At 37.7% G+C, this 20,015-nt stretch overlaps 1 protein-coding gene across 1 annotated transcript in view; it reads left to right on the top strand.

The window, feature by feature from the left end:
• Positions 1-20,015, top strand: part of IL1RAPL2 (interleukin 1 receptor accessory protein like 2) — a 1,069,064-nt gene that overhangs the window by 577,702 nt on the left and 471,347 nt on the right. The window contains exon 4 of the mRNA XM_027097515.1: positions 1,462-1,615. Within this exon, the coding sequence (XP_026953316.1) occupies positions 1,462-1,615 (154 nt within the window). The remainder of the gene's footprint in view (positions 1-1,461; positions 1,616-20,015) is intronic.

The following is a 20,015-nucleotide window of genomic DNA, read 5'->3' as shown; positions in this document are numbered from 1 at the left end:
GATGCCCTAGACAGTATTACTTTTATTTACTCTCTGACAATGTGTGTGGGTAGTTGTATTGGACATAAAGCAAGTGTATCTCTTAAATATTATACCTGTGAACTTAAGTGTCAGTTTTTGTGTTTTGTTTTCACTTCTGTTATCATAACAGAAGAAATTTTGTTACAGTAAAATCTAATAAATGGGTACTCACACTTCCAAATCATTTTACGACATGTGCGCACACACACATGCACACACTCAAGCATGCAGAGCTGGGGATTGAGAGTCAGCACTGATTTTACTTTTACATGAATATTTAGGATGTGTCTGCAGAGGATGGGAGTAAGGGTGGGGAGAAGGAGAGGTAGAATAGATGTTGTATATACCATGGGGAATATGGAAACTGTCCTCAACTATTATTCATGTCATCTGCCTCATGATCAATTTTTTAATTCCTTAACTGACAGATCCAGAATTTAAATGATAAAATACTTCAGTACCCCCTCACACCTATCCCCCACAGCTTCACTGATATTTGCACAGCTTTTGGCCACCACTTTCGTTGAACATTTGAGATAAGTGGTAGACAAACTGGAGCAATATGTAAAAAGTAGTCTGAGAAAATTCCCAAAAGACAAAGCCACTTGGCTGAATATTCTTACATACTCTGCTATTGTTGTATCTCTGTCAGTCAACGGAAATGAATCATTCCTTTCTAGTAAAGTCCAATTCCAGTAGCAACACATTCTTACCAGATGAGTAAAAGAATTGACCTCAAAACCCAAATCTTATTATCTGGTCACAGATCACTGAACTCAGAAAATAAGTGGATCATTTCCCCATTACCTTATTACAACAAAGTGTGTCCTCATTTTACCTAGCTATGTTTCTAGAGAATTCCTCAAGCCTCATTTTCTTGATCCCCTTCCCCTCTCAACCTCCTCACAATAGATCTCTTGACTATGGGGAGAGAGACTCTTGAATATTATTATTAGTTTTTACTATAAAAAATAATTAAACCATTGCCAGTGTAAAAGCCAATTAGAATTTTTAAATAATGCCTAAGGCTCCCTTGTTTATATTATGTTGCTAAGTGAACACTATCCTCTTAGAACTCTTAGGACATATTCCTGTCATATAGAAAGAACCAGGGCATTAAAATGCTACTCAGTGACTGCTCTACCTCTTTTGCGTTTGGGGATCTTGTATGCTTTTCTGTTTTTGCAGAATGTCTCTAAGGACATTCTGCTCTTGGGATCAGGCCTTTAAAGTGGTTCTTAGGGTGGTAGTTGTGATGTTTCAATTGGATACAATAAGATGTATTTGTGATGTTTTCTGGTCATTGACGTAACTCTTTAGCTACATATTTTGAAAACTAAAGAGAAGAGTACAAAAAAGTGAAAGTACTAACTTGCCAGTACTAAGACTTAGTGATGTGAATTTTTATTTTTTGCTTACTTGAAAATACTTTCTCTGCAGGAATGCAAGCCAAAAATGTGGAGAAGCATCATAATACAGAAAGGAAATGCCCTTCTAATCCAGGAAGTTCAAGAAGAAGATGGGGGAAATTACACTTGTGAGCTTAAGTATGAAGGAAAACTTGTAAGAAGAACAACTGAATTGAAAGTTACAGGTAAGCATTGGTTTAACCAAATCATGGCAAATGAGATTTTAAGTATAATTTGGTACAGGAAGAAAAAGTTTTCAAACAAAGGGTAAACCAGCTGTGAATTTATAATTAGCTACAAATAAAATAGTTGTGAAACTCACTATTAATAAGTTATACTGGTAAGCTATATGTGGAATATGGACAATTAATTTAGGGAACATGGTACCAGTTACTGCATATCTGTTCTCTGCTTTTATGAAAGGTTCTTAACTCTTCAGGGTATCATTGATTGTTACTAAGCGTCTCAGAAGAAATATGCTGGAACCACTTTAGAATGTTGACTTACCCCATATGTGGAGTCTTCTTGCAGGTGAAGGCTGCCTCAGAATGAGGTTCTGTTGGGCTTTTGTAATGAAATCTTCTTGGACTGCATCCAAAATATCATTTATATAGAATTTCTCATAAATGAGTGATGTTATTGTGAGGTTCTAGTGATTCTTAAATGGAGCAACTCCAAATGAATAGCATGCACATGTGTGTTTTACATCAGAAGTACAAGCAAATTGTAAATTAGTAATTCTACTCACAATGGAAGAGAGAGACTCAGAATATTCTTACCTGGTGGAGAATGTTAGTAAGTAATTTTCAGCAAAATAGGACAGACCCTAATGACATAAAGATTATCCCTGACAATGGGTGTGATGGACCTTAAGAAACAGTGTGACAAAAGGTCCACCTACTATTGTGCCTGAGCAAATATTGACTAATTCTATTCTTCTTATATATGTTTTAGATGTATGTGTGTGTGTATAAGTACACACACACATTTTTGTATTGTGGGTGAAATCTGAGCCATGGTAAAATTCGACATTATCCAGACAAGTGTAATATTTATTGCACTTATTAGCTTGAGCATTACCTGTTTAACCATCTAATGTTGACATCAACTAGTTGTTTAGTTACAACATACTCTCATTAATGTTAGGAATATAGATTTTCTTCTATATTGTTTTTGTTTATGGCTAGCTGACCTTTATGGGATAGTGTTAAAATCAGTCTACTAATAATGATACTTGCTTAATAAGTTCATTTGTATAACATATATTTGATTTAGTTTTTGATCCCTGAGAGCCAACTAGTTTCTTTTTTCATCTTTTTCTAAATTCTAAATGTTAACAAAAGGAGTAAAAATAAAAATCAATATATATATACTTTAAAATTAATTAAAAATTAATATATATACTTTAGTTCATTCTCTATTCTGATACATGACAGTTCTACTTCTTAGTCTGAATTGTAAAGTACCTTCTGTGAAGGTTTGAATTATTATTTTGATTAGAATTGCACGTTGCTTCTCCATGAGCTTTCAAAATAACTACCATATTTGGCCAATCCAAATAGCAAAGATCTGCTTTTGTTTAATTTCTGATTCCCTTAGTATGAACTAGACTTCCTGCCTCATTCAAGCAGAAGAGTCAATCATAGGCAGTTATACATCATTCATAAGTGGCCTGACCATGCACAAATCCTTGCAGAATCATCACTTTGACCACAGTCACACAATCCTTATCTGATGCTTTCAGAACACTTCCATTTGGAGGTCATTTAGTAAAGTTTGTAACATTATAGTGTTTAGCTTATATTTTAAATTGGACCAGAATAAAGTAAATATCAAACCTCTTTTATGCTTCCATCTGTTGGGTTATGGTGACAACACATTTGTTTCTTTAGTTTGTTTTTAGATTCTGGAGCTTATTTTGGGTGTCTTATAAGGCATTAATTCACTTGCCCTAAACTTTAAGAAAAGTTGAACTGGGGATTTAAAATTTCACCTGAACTCTACCTCTCAGAGTTTCTCAGACTTTAATGTGCATCAGAATCACATGGAAGAACCCAGGTATGGTAAAGATAAGGCTCCTTAAATATAGATTCCCATCTCTCTCCTCCAGATTCTAATTTAGTACATCAGTAAGACAGGGAATTTATCTTTTTGTCCTGGGAAATCTCTTGCATGCCTTTCAAGGATCATGCTTTGAGAAATACTAGCTGAGAAAATGGTGCCAAAGAAGTCAGTCACAGGTATGATTCCCTTGTGAGCATGTTAGTTCACACATACACACACAGACACACACACACCAAAACTAATTTTCATAGGTCCCAAATTGTTTCACCTAAGCTCCTAACAGCTGTCATGAAAATACAGAGTTTTGATCACTAAGGGAAATCTGTCAAGGGAGGGTGAGGGTAAAACCTCAGCCACTGAAACAGTAATTTATTCATTTGCTATTTAAATAAAAATATACTGAGTATATAGTACATACTAGAAAAAATAATTGAAACTTATCCTTGAGTCATTGTTCATATAAGTATATATCAAGTTTATTTATTCACAGAGTTCAAATGTTATACTTGATGTAGAGACAAAATGTCTTCTCAATATGGAAGTTCAAGAGGTTGCTCTGTGAAGATTTATTTTATTTGCAATATTGTCTAAGCTATATTATTCCTTGTTTCCTTGTTTAAAGAGCAATTACTCAGCCATAAAAAGGAAAAAAACTGAGTTATTTGTAGTGAGGTGGATGGACCTAGAGACTGTTATACAGAGTGAAGTAAGTCAGAAAGAGAAAAACAAATACTGTATGCTAACACATGTATAAGGAATCTAACAAAAAAAAATGGTCATGAGGAACCTAGGGGCAAGATGGGAATAAAGATGCAGACTTACTAGAGAATGGACTTGAGGATACGGGGAGGGGGAAGGGTAAGCTGGAACAATGTGAGAGAGTGGCATGGACATATATACACTACCCAACATAAAATAGATAGCTAGTGGGAAGCAGCCGCATAGCACAGCGAGATCAGCTCGGTGCTTTGTGACCACGTAGAGGGGCGGGATAGGGAGGGTGGGAGGGAGGGAGATGCAAGAGGGAAGAGATATGGGGACGTATGTATATGTATAACTGATTCACTTTGTTATAAAGCAGAAACTAACACACCATTGTACAGTTATACTCTAATAAAGATGTTAAAAAAAGAGCAATTAACAGATTGTCCTCTTATATTTCAAAATATAAGGCTGGGATTATTTAAAGAGTAACCCACTTATACTTGTTTTGAGTTTAGCGATATGCAGGCATGGGCTAGGAATATTAATACAAAAATCATAGAGTTGGTTAATTACAAAATCATGTAGGTAGAGGTTTTTAAGATTGTGTATTGCAAGTATGCAAGTTTAAAAAGATTATCAAAATTTTAAAAGATTATTTTCTCACTGTTCTTTTAAATTTATAAATCAGAAATATTTCTTCAGTGAAACAAGCGCTCTCTTAAAGTGTATAGGTACTACTTGCTTTAAATATACCGGTTGTAAAAAGATCTAGTTATTCAAAACTGATTAAATAGAAGGTAATCTTTGGCTTTATGAAATTATTTTTTCAATATAAAAGAATTTGTCATGAGATTTCTTTAAATAGCCAGCTGCATTTAAGTAGGATTTGATTTATATGCAACTTTTCTGGAATCATTTTAATATTTAAATCATAGAAGACCTGTGTACTGTTATTGTAGACATTTCTTTTTTATACTTTTGGAGGCTGCAGATAAATAGGGAGTGGTTTAACAACATATAGACATGTACAACAGGGTATGTAGGTCATTTGCCAAAGATACCAACAACTAACAGTTGTATTTCCCACAGCATTTTTCAGGTGGATATTTGCTATTTTAAAGATATTTTTTTCCTTTATTCTCACATTGAATTTTGTGCAGAAGCCTAGTCAAAGTGATAAGGAAAGAAGGGAAGGTTGACTACATGAAAATGTAGAACAGGTGATAATAGAAGAAGGAGAAGAGGAGTGGGAGAGAGTGGATAAGATAATGGAATAGGGTCTCCTATTATAATAGAGGAGAACGTCTACCTTGAGAAGGTCAATGACAGACATAAATTATAGGGGCTCCCAAAAATGAACCCAAGCAGGAAGCCAATACTAATTAACTCTATTTAGAAGATAATTCACCCTTCACCTAACAAATCATTCAAAATACATGATTTTATGCCTTTTCAGAAAAGCATATTGACTATTTAGGAAAAAAAACACTAATCTGTTCTCTGGTGAATATGCAAATAATACCCCTACTCCTGATTATCTTAGATAGTTCTAGGGTTCCTGACTTGAGACTCTTCACTTATTAGGAATGAGAGACTTCTTAACCCATTGGTGTCTTAATGTCATGGCTAGAAAGAGAGATTTATTCTATGGATAGGTTGCAAAGATTTGCTGCTGGATTACTATAATAGCAGAAAATCAATCTGGTCATGCAAAGCTTGATTAAATTGCAAACTGGAACCTGGAATCAGTCTTTGGTGAAGATGTTCAAATGCATGGCTTCAGTAAGTGCTTTTTTTTTTTTAACATCTTTATTGGGGTACAATTGCTTTACAATGGTGTGTTAGTTTCTGCTTTATAACAACGTGAATCAGTTATACATATACATATGTTCCCATATCTCTTCCCTCTTGCGTCTCCCTCCCTCCCACCCTCCCTATCCCACCCCTCCAGGCTGTCACAAAGCACCGAGCCAATATCCCTGTGCCATGCGGCTGCTTCCCACTAGCTATCTACCTTACTATGTTTGTTAGTGTGTATATGTCCATGACTCTCTCTCGCCCTGTCACAGCTCACCCTTCCCCCTCCCCATAACCTCAAGTCCGTTCTCTAGGAGGTCTGCGTCTTTATTCCTGCCTTACCCCTAGGTTCTTCATGACATTTTTATTTTTCTTAAATTCCATATATATGTGTTAGCATACGGTATTTGTCTTTTTCTTTCTGACTTACTTCACTCTGTATGACAGACTCTAGGTCTATCCACCTCATGACAAATAGCTCAATTTCGTTTCTTTTTATGGCTGAGTAATATTCCATTGTATATATGTGCCACATCTTCTTTATCCATTCATCCGATGACGGGCACTTAGGTTGTTTCCATCTCCGGGCTATTGTAAATAGAGCTGCAATGAACATTTTGGTACATGACTCTTTTTGAATTTTGGTTTTCTCAGGGTATATGCCCAGTAGTGGGATTGCTGGGTCATATGGTAGTTCTATTTGTAGTTTTTTAAGGAACCTCCATACTGTTCTCCATAGTGGCTGAACCAATTCACATTCCCACCAGCAGTGCAAGAGTGTTCCCTTTTCTCCACACCCTCTCCAGCATTTATTGTTTCTAGATTTTTTGATTATGGCCATTCTGACTGGTGTGAGATGATATCTCATTGTAGTTTTGATTTGCCTTTCTCTAATGATTAATGATGTTGAGCATTGTTTCATGTGTTTGTTGGCAGTCTGTATATCTTCTTTGGAGAAATGTCTATTTAGGTCTTCTGCCCATTTTTGGATTGGGTTGTTTGTTTTCTTGTTATTGAGCTGCATGAGCTGCTTGTAAATTTTGGAGATTAATCCTTTGTCAGTTGCTTCATTTGCAAATATTTTCTCCCATTCTGAGGGTCGTCTTTTGGTCGTGTTTATGGTTTCCTTTGCTGTGCAAAAGCTTTGAAGTTTCATTAGGTCCCATTTGTTTATTTTTGTTTTTATTTCCATTACTCTAGGAGGTGGGTCAGAAAGGATCTTGCTGTGATTTATGTCATAGAGTGTTCTGCCTATGTTTTCCTCTAAGAGTTTGATAGTTTCTGGCCTTACATTTAGGTCTTTAATCCATTTTGAGCTTATTTTTGTGTATGGTGTTAGGGAGTGATCTAATCTCATACTTTTACATGTACCTCTCCAGTTTTCCCAGCACCACTTATTGAAGAGGCTGTCCTTTCTCCACTGTACATTACTGCCACCTTTATCAAAGATAAGGTGTCCATATGTGCATGGATTTATCTCTGGGCTTTCTATCCTGTTCCATTGATCTATCTTTCTGTTTTTGTGCCAGTACCATACCGTCTTGATAACTGTAGCTTTGTAGTATAGTCTGAAGTCAGGGAGCCTGATTCCTCCAGTTCCTTCTTTCGTTCTCAAGATTGCTTTGGCTATTCGGGGTCTTTTGTGTTTCCATACAAATTGCAAAGTAAGTGCTTTTAATTTCACTTTGCAAAGCTAAAACCAACTGTAGTGCATTGTTGAAGGTGTCACTTAGACTGCATAGCTTGTTAGGGTAACCTTCCTTTGGTGTGGAGAATGGCATCTGTTTACACACAGAGGAAGCAATTTCCCATCAGATTTGAAAATGGGCTTTTCCTGGCCCTGGCTCTTTGTTCTTTCATGCCTCTACAGTTAATCCTGAGACACTGGGGTGAGAGTGGGTTTAGGAAAAACAGTGGAATTTAGAGATATGGTGGAGAGATGGGGGAATAAAAAGAAGTGGAGATTCTGACTGAGTGATAATAATGCAACAGGAGAAGTGATCTCTAAGCCAACAACTAAGTTATCATAATAGGGGCACCCTGAGAGCTAATGTCTATTGACAGCTTACTGTGAAGGAGACGTTGTGCTTAGTGTATTTCATTCATTTTCTCATCTATTCCTCACAACAACCATATGAGAGTGGTTACTATTATTGTCCTCATTTTATAGAATAAGAAACTAAAACTTAAAGAGGCTATGTCCCAAGGTCACATACTTTGTAATTGGCCAAGCACAAATATGAATCTAGGTCTTTCTGACTCTCAACTATAACTTTTCAACCATCACCAAGCACAAACCATACAATTTCACCCATATTATGTGCATTGAAAAAGATGCCAAAATATTGATCACAGTGTATCTCATCCCACTATAATGACCTTTTTGGACATTAACTATTTGGTCTTCAATTTGAAGTCCCTGCTGGAATTTAGATAACCCTAAAAAGAATATACTTGACATTTTGGAGCCTAGTCCTTAGCTCTCAGTGAGCACCTTAGATGAGATTAGTAGTAATGGGACACATAATTAAATCTGAGCTTAGGACAGTGCCAGGAGAGAAACAAGGAGCAACATGGTTCCAGGAAAAACAAGAATGTACAGAAGATAGAATTTGCCAGGCTGCATGTTTTGATGCCATGTGGCCCTATTAATAGAAAATCCATATTGAGAAAAAAAAATCAATTCCAGTAAGGTTCATTGCAGTTATGGCAATGATTTCAAATTAGTAGAAGTGAAGAAATAGAGAACAGTCTAGTTAAACAACATTGATTCAATTGGTAAAGGCCAATCATCACAAAAATCAATGTCTACTCTGTGCAACCAGGAGCATAGGATCTAAGTTTCTAATGTGGTTCTTGAAGGAGACAGGTAGAGACAGAATTTATTTCCTTTGGAAGCTGTGAAAATTTAAAATATGTTCATTAGGACAAATAGTGTTTCCCCAACTGTGTTCTATGGAGCTCCAATTCTAAGAGATGTTAATTGTTACTTTGGGGAGAGAAAAAGGAAAGGAAGAGAGAATGGTGAGAAGTTCTGTGGCAATGTGTTTATCTGCTAGGTCAAAGTTATATAGCTTTCCTTCTTGCAAGGCATTTCAGGGCATCTTAGTGTATATAATATTCTAATATATATTATAATTTTCTAAAAGGAAGATGGGCCATAGTTTAGAACATTTCCTAAACTGTATGACCACGTAACACTTTTCCCCTGGTTGAGAGTATCTGAAGATGCTGTTTCCACAGAAAAAACTGTAAAAAAAAAAAAAAAAAAAAAAAAGCTAATTGAGTAGTCAAGTGAATACCTGGGTCTACTGGCATCCTACTGATGACTGTATCTCTAACAGTTTCAGTAATATACTTAGCAGGCATTATCTTTATGTTACAATTATAATCTTGTTTTCCATTGTTTATCTTATTTTCTCAACTAGCCTATAAGCTCCTTAAGGACAGGGTTTTGTTGACCAATTCTTTTGCATCTCCCCAAGTACTGAGCATATAGTAAGTACTCAGACATTATGTGTAGCTTGGATTGGTTGGGTGCTTATTTCATTGATGAGTGCTTCAGTTGGGCACAAATAAGACAGCTTGGTATTTGTAGAGAACTTTATAATTTCAAAGCACTTTCACTTCTGAGATCTCATTCTGTTTCTCACAGAACTTTATGGAGTTGGCAAAGATTGTTGTTGTTGTTGCTATCATTATTTGTATTTTGTATTTTTCAGCAGGGTAAATTATGGCTCAGTGTTTAAACCATTTGCCCTGGGCTGGGAACTGGTGAATGGCATAGCCAGGACTAGAACCCGTATCTGCTGATTCCTAACACAATACTTTCCTATCCTATCCCCCTGTTACTCTGTCCACAGTCCCTTAATCCTGGGTTCTGGGCCAGATAAAAAGGAGATGCAACCCAAAAGAGGACTCCAAAAATGGTGACTCCAGAGCTCAGGTCTCCAGAGCTAAGGATCCCTGAAATAACCTGTTATTTAAAATGCTTATTTGCCAATCCACTGTTTTGGCTTTAAGAATAAATAGCTCTGATTCGATTCCTTCTTTAAAAGGAAAAGCATTTACTGCTGATGGCTGACGCTAGGTCAGTGAAGGGGTAATTCCCTAATCAATATTCAAAATGCTTCTAGAAGCCAGGCAGGTCATATACCTGAGTGAGTGTGTGAGGCCACAGAGGGGAGCAAGTTGGAGAGTCCTTGCAGTACCAACTCAGCCTTAGCTGATTGCTGTTATATGAAATTAAGGATCCAGTGCTGCTAGGCCCTCTAATTTTTGAAGAGATGCTAGAAGTCTAAATTTTTATGTGGAAATCCCTGGCTTGTTGAGCATTGTGTGGACCAAATAAAACATGCCTGCAGGCTAAATTCTGTTTGAGGGCTGCCTATTTGTGGCCTTTGCCTTAAAGAATTTGGTTCAGTAGCACTTTTAAACAAGCGACTGGCTGTGTGGTGGGTGCACACTCTGCTCCATGATTTCCATCTCCAGCAGCAAGTGGGGAAAAAAATCTTAAAGTGGTCTGGAGAGCAGTTAATAGACAAACTGAGAACAGCACTCAGAAGCTATCCTAATCACACCTTCCAACAGACTGGTCGATCCAAGCAGAGAGTGAAGGGCACAATTTATGGATGTAATACTACAGGAGGGGTATTGACAAATTGATCACCTTCCAGAGAAGAGCGATTTAGATGATGAAGCAAGTTGGTCTCAAATGTTACAGATAAATGAAGAGCTCTGGGGATAAAGCAGCCACCTTAGAGCAGCATCGAAGCAGTGCCATGTGAAGCACCAAGGGGGACAAATCATTGGCGTGTGTTCTCTCTCCTTCCTGTTCCCTCTCAGCAGCCAGTTGATATGATCTGAATGTCTGTATCTCGATTATCGTATGAGAATATATCTCATTTATACCTTTTCTGTGACTTAATGAGGAAGGACCTCAGCAGTCAATAGTTCTTGGCTACATTAATGGAGCTTTCACATGACTGACTGTGCATTTCATAATTGACTGTTCTTTTGCACAGTTTCAGGTACAGAAATCTTATGACCCAAACCGGCTTGCAGCAGCTCCTTTGCCTTTCCTCCTAGGCCTCCCTCTTTTCCTGGGTCACCCTGGCCTTTCCTACCCCACCCTGAATGACATCTTTGTCCCTCTCTAGCTCTTTTAAATGTCCTAATGTCATGTCTTCTCTGTAGCCCATCTCCTCAGATCCTTGCTTTCTGGTGGGGCTAATCTAATACCTCAAAGAGATAAAGAATTCATGACTGATATTGGCCAAAATGTTTCCCTTCTAAGCTAACATATTTGCAATTTAATAGATATTTCAATTCTGTAACTCATAGGCATGACTAATGGTGGGAATTTCTGGCAGCTTTGCAGTGCCTGTGGGGGGCCTTTCCCACAGTGTCACAATTCATACCCTACAGGTGTCTGTTTGCTTCCTCTAGAAACAAGGTCAGCTCTACTCATGACCTTGGGGGACAAGGAGGAATAAAAAAAGCCTACTTAGAATTAGTGGGAAGGAGGGCCTTGAATGTCAGTCTAGAGTGATTTTTTCCCTTCCTCTTCTGCTACTCTTATTTTGTCTCTCCTTTCTCCCCCTTATTTCCCTCCTTTGCCTCAACCTATGACACAGTGCTATCTCTTACCCTATTAGTGACAGCCAGGGTCAAAGAGATTTCCAGTCTCTGTCCTAGGAAAAATTTTGTGTCGTGTTTCTATGCCCTACAGGGAGATGAACGAACACTATTAAACTGTCCCATCAGCAGAAAGACACTCTTGTTCCTCTGCAAAGTCAGGGACTATGAGAACATTCATTCCTGTGGGAGTCTTTCACAAGTAGCTGTGCGGGAGACCAGCTTGCTGGGAGGGCTGGGGGTGAGCAAGTTAGAGCACCGTAGCAGCAGGATGTGGCAAACGTGCCCAGTCTAGGCCAGTTCCGCTCCAGTGGCTCTCTTCCAGCACCTGAGGTGATCATTGACTCCTTGACTGACTTTTCTGACTTGAGTTAGGGGTGGGGGAAGGAGTTCTTAGGAAGGAATTACATTATGAATCCTAGGTGTATAGGCACCTTAGATCCATGGACACAGATTTCCCTAGTTCCATTATGTTCATTTGTGAGACTCTCAGCTACCTTGCTCTCTGCTAACCTGAAAGCATTGGTTTGAGAAGGCTGAGAATATTCTATCAAGCTACCCTTGTAAAGGGATGAAAACTAGAAGCTTAGTATGGTGGGAGATTAGCCATGAACTAGATCCAACACAGTGGAGTAGATGCTCAGAGAATGCCCATTTATTGGGTCAGGCACTGTACTTCACAATCAGTCAAAGTTCACAACAACATTGGAAGGTTGCCAATATTGTCTTTATTTTGTAAGGGAAGAAATGGAGACTCAGGTTAAGTTACTTGTCTATGGTCACACGGCTAGTAAGTGGTGGGGCTAGGATCTGAACCCACCTTTGTTCTAAAACCTTGCTCTTAAAGCAACATGCCACAGACTACCTGCATGGCTCTTGCACATAACAGTACTACATAAATGCCATTAACTCCTTACCTTCCTGCTTGTTTGCCTACTTCATGCCTTCATACTCTTCTTTGCCAGGACATATTTGCACTTCTGGACTTCCTCCAGGAAGTCTTCACAGATTAACTTTGATTAACTTTATTTTACAATCACCTGTTTATTTCTCCTAAATTCCCTTGGCAATTTTATAAAAGTTTTCACCACACTGACTGATGCTAATTTATAATTAATTATCTTAGACATCTTTGTTTAGGTTTTGTCTCACCAGTTAGATTAATGTTCTCCAAGATTCTTGGTTCCCCATACAAAGGTTTATCTTGACATTTAGACACAAAATACAATTATGGAGCTAGGAGCTGGCTCAATGTTTTCACAGATATGGTTTCATTTAAGTATCAAAAAGATCCTGTGTGGTATTGTCACCTTAGCCCCTCTTTACAGATGCTGAAGTTGAAATTTGGAGATGTTAGGTAATTTCTCTCAGTGTTTTACAACAACTGAACAATGATGCTAGAATGAAGATTCAGGTGGCTATTGTTTTCTCAAAGCCTGAGCCCCTTCCACTAGTAAATGCTTATAGAACAATGTATTGCTCATAGTACTATGATCTGATTTGACAACAAAAAATTTTCTTATATGTAGAAGGTTAAGATACAGATGCGCACACACACATACACACACACACAGGAATCTTAGCAAAACAAAGAGTATGATTCTAAGAGAAGACCCTTGGAAAACTCTGAAAACTTGATTTGCTCCCTTATGTCCTGATTTAGAACCAGAAAAATCTGATTCAAATCCTTGTAGCTGTGTGACTTTGAGAACTTTAATTTACTCTTCTGAATTTCAGTTTTTTCTCCATGCAAAATGGGGAGGTGTAGTAGCTGTGCTGAGTGAAGAAAATATATGAAAAACACTTATAATGGTGTCTGGGAAATAGTAGATATTCAATCAATGATATTAATTATTATGATTAGTATCATTATCATCATCATTATTACTGGTACACTTGCAAAAATGATCTCACAGCCATTTTACCACAAGAAAACAGTCTGATAAATTGTCTAAAACAAATTGATATTTTTAATAGGGTGCTTCATTTACAGGGGATGAATTTTAAAAATTAGGAAGTTAACTAGGGGCTATGACAAACTCAAGCAAAGGGCTACATATGTTTGTATTTTAGGCAAAACTATTTCATTCAAGGAGATGCAATCATGTGGAATAATTTGTCAATTAAGGTGGTCAGAGCAAATGTTGTCTGTATAAATGAGCTTTTGCAGCCAGCAAGACATTTTAATGATGTGTGAGCCAATAGCAGAGGCTGCAGAGACAAAGCTGAGGTGGAAATGAGTCCCTAGAACAGGCATGTTAAGGAGAATGGCCTTTTCCTGTCCAGCAATTCCTTATGGCATTATAATTCATCACTGGTGGTTTATAAAAGGCAGTGAAATGGCCTCCTTTGGCTGTCAAATAGGAAAATAATTCATCAGTTCAAGTCCATAAATCATTTCTTGGTGCCAGGAGAACTTTATATAGCTAGAAATCTCCCCATGATTTGGCACCACTCTCCAGTGGGGATCTTAAGAAATAACTGGGAAGCACCAGATGCAGAAGCCTAAGTGATGAGATGCTTAGGCATGGGTCTGCAGGCAGAGAAGGTTGATTCATTTCTGGGGCACATTGCCTTGATCCTCTCTGACTGGTTAGAAAAAACACCCGGTTGTGTTTCTGGCTTATAGTGATCATTTGATATATTTGTTGGATGAGTGAATTTTAATGTTTTGTGTGTTTTGAATTCTTTGCATCAGACCCTACCTGTAATTTCTGATAATTCTCTTCAGCTGTACTCTGGGAAAATGAGATGGCAAGGCTGTAATAATAATGTTCAGAGATATTGGATCAATACCCTGAGCCGTTTGCTCAATTTTGATATTCAGGGCATCATAGCTTCACTATAAACTTTGGCATAAAAGTTGCATGAGTAATAACTGGGCTTGAATTTTTTTCTGATAAAAGGTGTTTAACATTATAATTAAATCATCTAATCCACCTTGCTTCTAAAACGGACATCTGTTAATATCAATATCCTTATCTTTTGTGCCAGTAAAATTATCTTCACAATGCTATTTAATTTACGTCCTGTCTACAATATGAGGTGAAAGGTGAAAGGGACATTTTGGGACAAGTGAACAAGTATTTAGTGTCTAATACAGTGATTATCAACCCTGGATCCACAATGAATATATTTGATTTTTTTTAACCTTCATCAAATATTCATTGTGCAGAGTAGAAGTGAGCTAAAAGAGACATGTTCTGCCCTAATAGAGCTTGTAGTGTAATGTGGGGTGGGAATAGATAAGAGACAAAACGAAAAACACATGTATAAGTATATAATTAATAATTACAGTAAGTGATATAAAGGAAAATAACTGAGAAGTAGGTAGGCTGTTACTTTATATTGGACCATTGGAGAAGGTCTACTTGAAGCAAAATAACATTTAGGCTGGACCCTGAAGGTTAAGAAAAAGCTATCATGGTGAAAGATGATCAGAAAAATATTTCAGAGGGAATAGCATGTGTTGACTTTGAGGTGCCAAAGATCCCTGCATGCTTAGGGAACAGAAAGAGAGTGATGTGGCTGGATCACAGGGAGTAGTGACAGGGAGTGGGACAAAATGAGATTGGAAAGGTAGGCAAGGACCAGATAACACAGTGCCTTTTAGGGTTTTGGTCTTTATCCTAGAGTGGGAGGACACCTTTTGATGATTTTAAGTAGAACAATGTCACATTCCTTCTGACTTACGTAAAAATAATCTTCCTCTGGATGCTTCATGGATAATAGATGGAAGGAGGCAGGGAGACAGGTTAAGAGACCATTACAGCATCCAAAAGAAAGATGATGATGGCTTGGACTAGAGTGGTGGTGATAGAGATAGTAAAATGTGGACAGATCCAAGAGATATTATAGAGATAAAAACAACTGGACTTTCTCATGATGATTCCTAGGTTTTTGGTTTCAGTAATAGAGTAGACACTAGTTGTATTTACTGAACTGAATTAGAGTGGGGGAGACAAGATTTTGTGGCAAGATCCAAGAGTTCTGTTTTGGCCATTTTTATTTGAGATACCCACTAGACATCCTGGAGGAGACGTTGAATAGGCAGTTGGATATGTAAGTCCTGCATTCAGGGAGAAGTCTGGGATGGAGGTATAAATTTGGGAGCAGTCTGCATGGTATATAAGGTAGAATACAATGAAATACTAAATTGTGTGTGGCAACTGATGATTACTATAGGAGATCAATGAAAACTGCAGCTCCTAGGCCCTGTGTTACATATTTTCTCCAGGATCAGGACAGTGTAATAAAGCCACTTATCATGATTTTTCCAAACCTCATCAACTTGCTAAATATCAGGCATGCTGTCTGTACTTGTATTTTTGCTGATATGTGGGAATGACATCCTGTATTTGGCTGACATTTGAATCCGTCAGAGCTAGAGGAATATAACTATTGCCATAATAACTACAGACACTATTTATAATCTATTTCAGGTACCGTATAAATCACTTTACATATATTTATTTCTAATCATTACTCCAGCCCTTCAAAGTACAGGCCCCAATTTTTATATAAAGAAACTCAGATTCAAGAAGTTACATGACTTGCTCAAGGCCACACAGCAAGTATACAGCTGTCCATTCCCTATTCCAATCCCACACTTTAGGAAACATGATTCTAAATTTCCTTTCAAATTCTTCAGATTTCCTAAGTCTTTTACACCCTAATGAAAATAAAGAAAATACTGAGGTGTGCAAACTTATTGCTAAATCTCCTCAATTTTGAATAAAAGTCTGCTAATTTGGATTGTTGCACGGGGCCCGGTCCTTGATTCCTGGTGCATGCACACATCCTGCTGTTGGGATACTCAGCACTGGCTGATCATTCTTCACCCTCCCAGGTTTACTGAGATAAAATTGACACTTAAGCTTGCTGGCCATTCTGAAGGTGACTGCCTGCCTAGACTAGCAGCTGCCTTTATAATTTTGGGATACCTTGTTCTGAATTCTTAATTTGATGTTTACTTCCAACAGGAGTATAATTCCCTAAGTGCAGGACAATAAGAGGAGCATAGAACCTGGTATGTAGTTGGTTCACAATAAATGATAGCTATTATGATAATTTTCATCACCTCATTGAATGATAACTTCACAAAAGCCTTGTGAAGTAGGTGTTATTATTTTACTGGTAAGAAAATCAAAACTCTGAGGTTAAGTAACTTGCCCAAGGTCACACGGCTATTAAGGGACTAAGTTGGAATTTGAAGGTCACTCTCTGATTTCTTTTTTTTTTAAATAAATTTATTTATTTTTTTATTTATTTATTTTTGGCTGTGTTGGGTCTTTGTTGCTGTGCACAAGCATTCTTTAGTTGCAGTGAATGGGGGCTACTCTTCGTTGCGGTGTGCGGGCGTCTCATTGTCGTGGCCTCTCCTGTTGCGGAACACAGGCTCTAGGCATGCAGGCTTCAGTAGTTGTGGCACGTGGGCTCAGTAGTTGTGACTTGCAGGCTCTAGAGCTCAGGCTCAGTAGTTCTGATGCACGGGCTTAGTTGCTCAGCGGCATGTGGGATCTTACCAGGCCAGGCCTCGAACCCGTGTCCCTTGCATTGGCAGGCAGATTCTTAACCACTGCACCACCAGAGAAGCCCCGAACCTCTCTAATTTCTAAGCTTATAATCCATACCTCCTCAAGTTGAATGAGAAGGTGAAGCCAGGGGACTGTGCTAGAGAACATTGGGAGGTAAATTTAGATAGGTAAAGTAGACTTGATTACTGGAGGACCTTGAGTGCCAGGGAGAATAACTCATATTCTTGGAATATTTGGGAATATGCACAATGGAAGAGCTATGATTTTTCTCACAGATAAGCAGGGTCCAGCATTTGGATGTTAGGTACCTGTTTCCCAACTAAAATCCCTCACAACTGTGCATAAACCCTGCTCCTTAGCCTGTGCCTGTTAGAGCCCAGAGGGCTTGCCTTCCCTTGTGCTTTTTGGTTTGCACACCTTTCCTTCTTATAGTTCCTCATTTTAACTCAATTCTAGGAAGATTTTTCTGAGTCTCTTCTCTGCAAAGGCACTAAAGTAATTGCTGCTGCACTGGTTGTTGGGGACATGCAGGTACACCATACCAGCTGGCCTATGTAAGTCTGGGGATGGGAAGGACTAAGAAGAAAGATACAGGAGAGATAGCCAAAATAATTTCCTTAGAGCTTCTGCAAGAGAGAGCACACATTTATACTGTCCTGTCAATCAAATATTCTCCAATTCTTGGAGGCTTCTTTTTCAGTTGATTGATCAGTTGATTTTTACTCAGTTGGAATTTTAGCTACACAGACTTTTGATTTACCCAGTAACATCTGCGAAGTAGAAATAGCTTCAGGAGGGGATAAGAGCTAGAAGAGACTTCGATGAGAATATGATCTGATTCCCTCATGTTTTTACATGAGGTAGCAGAATCCAGAGAGGTTAATTTACGTACCCTAAAGACACAGTTTGGGAGTAGATAAGCTGGGATTTGTCCTAATACAATGCTGCTTTCTACCACTTTCTACTGCTCCACAGTGCCTTTCTAACTTAGTCCTAAATCTTGCCTCAGAGACTTTTTTATGCCAAATTTAATTGATATCTTCATTATAATTGAAATATTTAAATCAGATTAATGTAAAGACTTCAGAGAGTTCTGCTTATCTGGTTTATAAAAGTCATTCAAGCAAAACTGTGGAAGTATGTAGGATTTTTGACATTTTCCAGAAGCTATTAACTGATATTCTTCACTAATTCTCAGAATGTACATTAAAAGAGGACAATTTTCAAACTAGCCCTTACAAACTCCATATTTATCCCTTTTTGGTTGGTTCACAAGTCAATTTTGTACTCCAAAGATTTTTTGATCCTCAAAACCTTCTCCCCTCCTTAGGGATTATATGCACTACAAAATCAACTCATGAACTATGTCATGAACATTAAAGTCTATTAGCAGGGAGATACCAGGAAGCAGAACTGAGAAAATCACCCCAGCAGTCTCCCTTGCTCTAGAAAAAGTATGGTGAGTGGAAAGAGCACAAGATTTAAAGTCAGAAAGATTTGGTTTCAAATTCTTTCTTTAACAGTAACTTGCCAAATGACCCTGGGTAAGTTATTGAACTTCTCTAAGCCTGCATGTCTACATCTGTTTGTATACTTTTACCCTGCAGAGTTCTTGAGAGAATTTGAGATAACAGAGTAAATGATACCCATTTCTATCATTGCCATTGTCATTATGAATATTATTTACTGGTCCTATGACCAGTACTACTAGTACTAGTACTACCACTGCTACTACTATTACTGCCACTAACCTACTTAGTAGGCTGAAAGGAAGGAAACGGCCCTCACATATAGTATATTGGCAGATGGAATCAGCTCAAGAGCAGAAAAGCCTTGACACAGGATAGAACAGAGCAGCTTCTAATAATACATTAAAAGTTAGAAAGTGCAAATAACTTACTCAGTAAAAATAGTACTTTAGTTGAGTTATAGAATATATAACTTCATAAATAAAAGTGTTAGAAAAATAACCCTCTCATTAAACTAGAAGTTAAGTTCCATTAGGACAGGAGTTATATCAATCTTGCCCCTTTGCATTCCTCTCTTTAGCACAGTGCTTGAAACAACTTTGTTTCAAAGATGAAAGAATATTTATTGAATAAGCGATAGAAATTCCTAGAAGTAAAACTGTGTATTCTTTAGTTTGCTGTTGTTTCTGTATAGTTGTATTTTTTTATTTGCTTAAAATATATTTGAGAGCACAAACAAGAAGAACTACAATCCTGCAGCCTGTGGAACAAAAACCACATACACAGAAAGAGAGACAAGATGAAAAGGCAGAGGGCTACGTACCAGATGAAGGAACAAGATAAAACCCAAGAAAAACAACTAAATGAAGTGGAGATAGGCAACCTTCCAGAAAAAGAATTCAGAATAATGATAGTGAAGATGATCCAGGACATCGGAAAAAGAATGGATGCAAAGATCCAGAAGATGCAAGAAATGTTTAACAAAGACCTAGAAGAATTAAAGAACAAACAGAGATAAACAATACAATAACTGAAATGAAAACTACACTAGAAAGAATCAAGAGCAGAATAACTGAAGCAGAAGAACGGATAAGCAACCTGGAAGACAGAATGGTGGAATTCACTGCTGCAGAACAGAATAAAGAAAAAAGGATGAAAATAAATGAAGACAGCCTAAGAGACCTCTGGGATAACATTAAACACAACAACATTCACATTATAAGGGTCGCAGAAGGAGAAGAGAGAGAGAAAGGACCCGAGAAAATATTTGAAGAGATTATAGTTGAAAAATTCCCTAACATGGGAAAGGAAATACCACCCAAGTCCAGGAAGCATAGAGAGTCCCATACAGGATAAACCCAAGGAGAAACACGCTG

Source organism: Aethalodelphis obliquidens, unplaced genomic scaffold (genome assembly GCF_003676395.1).
Source record: "Aethalodelphis obliquidens isolate GAN/ISIS:26980383/991018 unplaced genomic scaffold, ASM367639v1 scaffold114, whole genome shotgun sequence".
NCBI lineage: Eukaryota > Metazoa > Chordata > Mammalia > Artiodactyla > Delphinidae > Aethalodelphis > Aethalodelphis obliquidens.
Note: the sequence above shows the minus strand (reverse complement) of the source record. Positions and strands in the feature narration are given on the sequence as shown.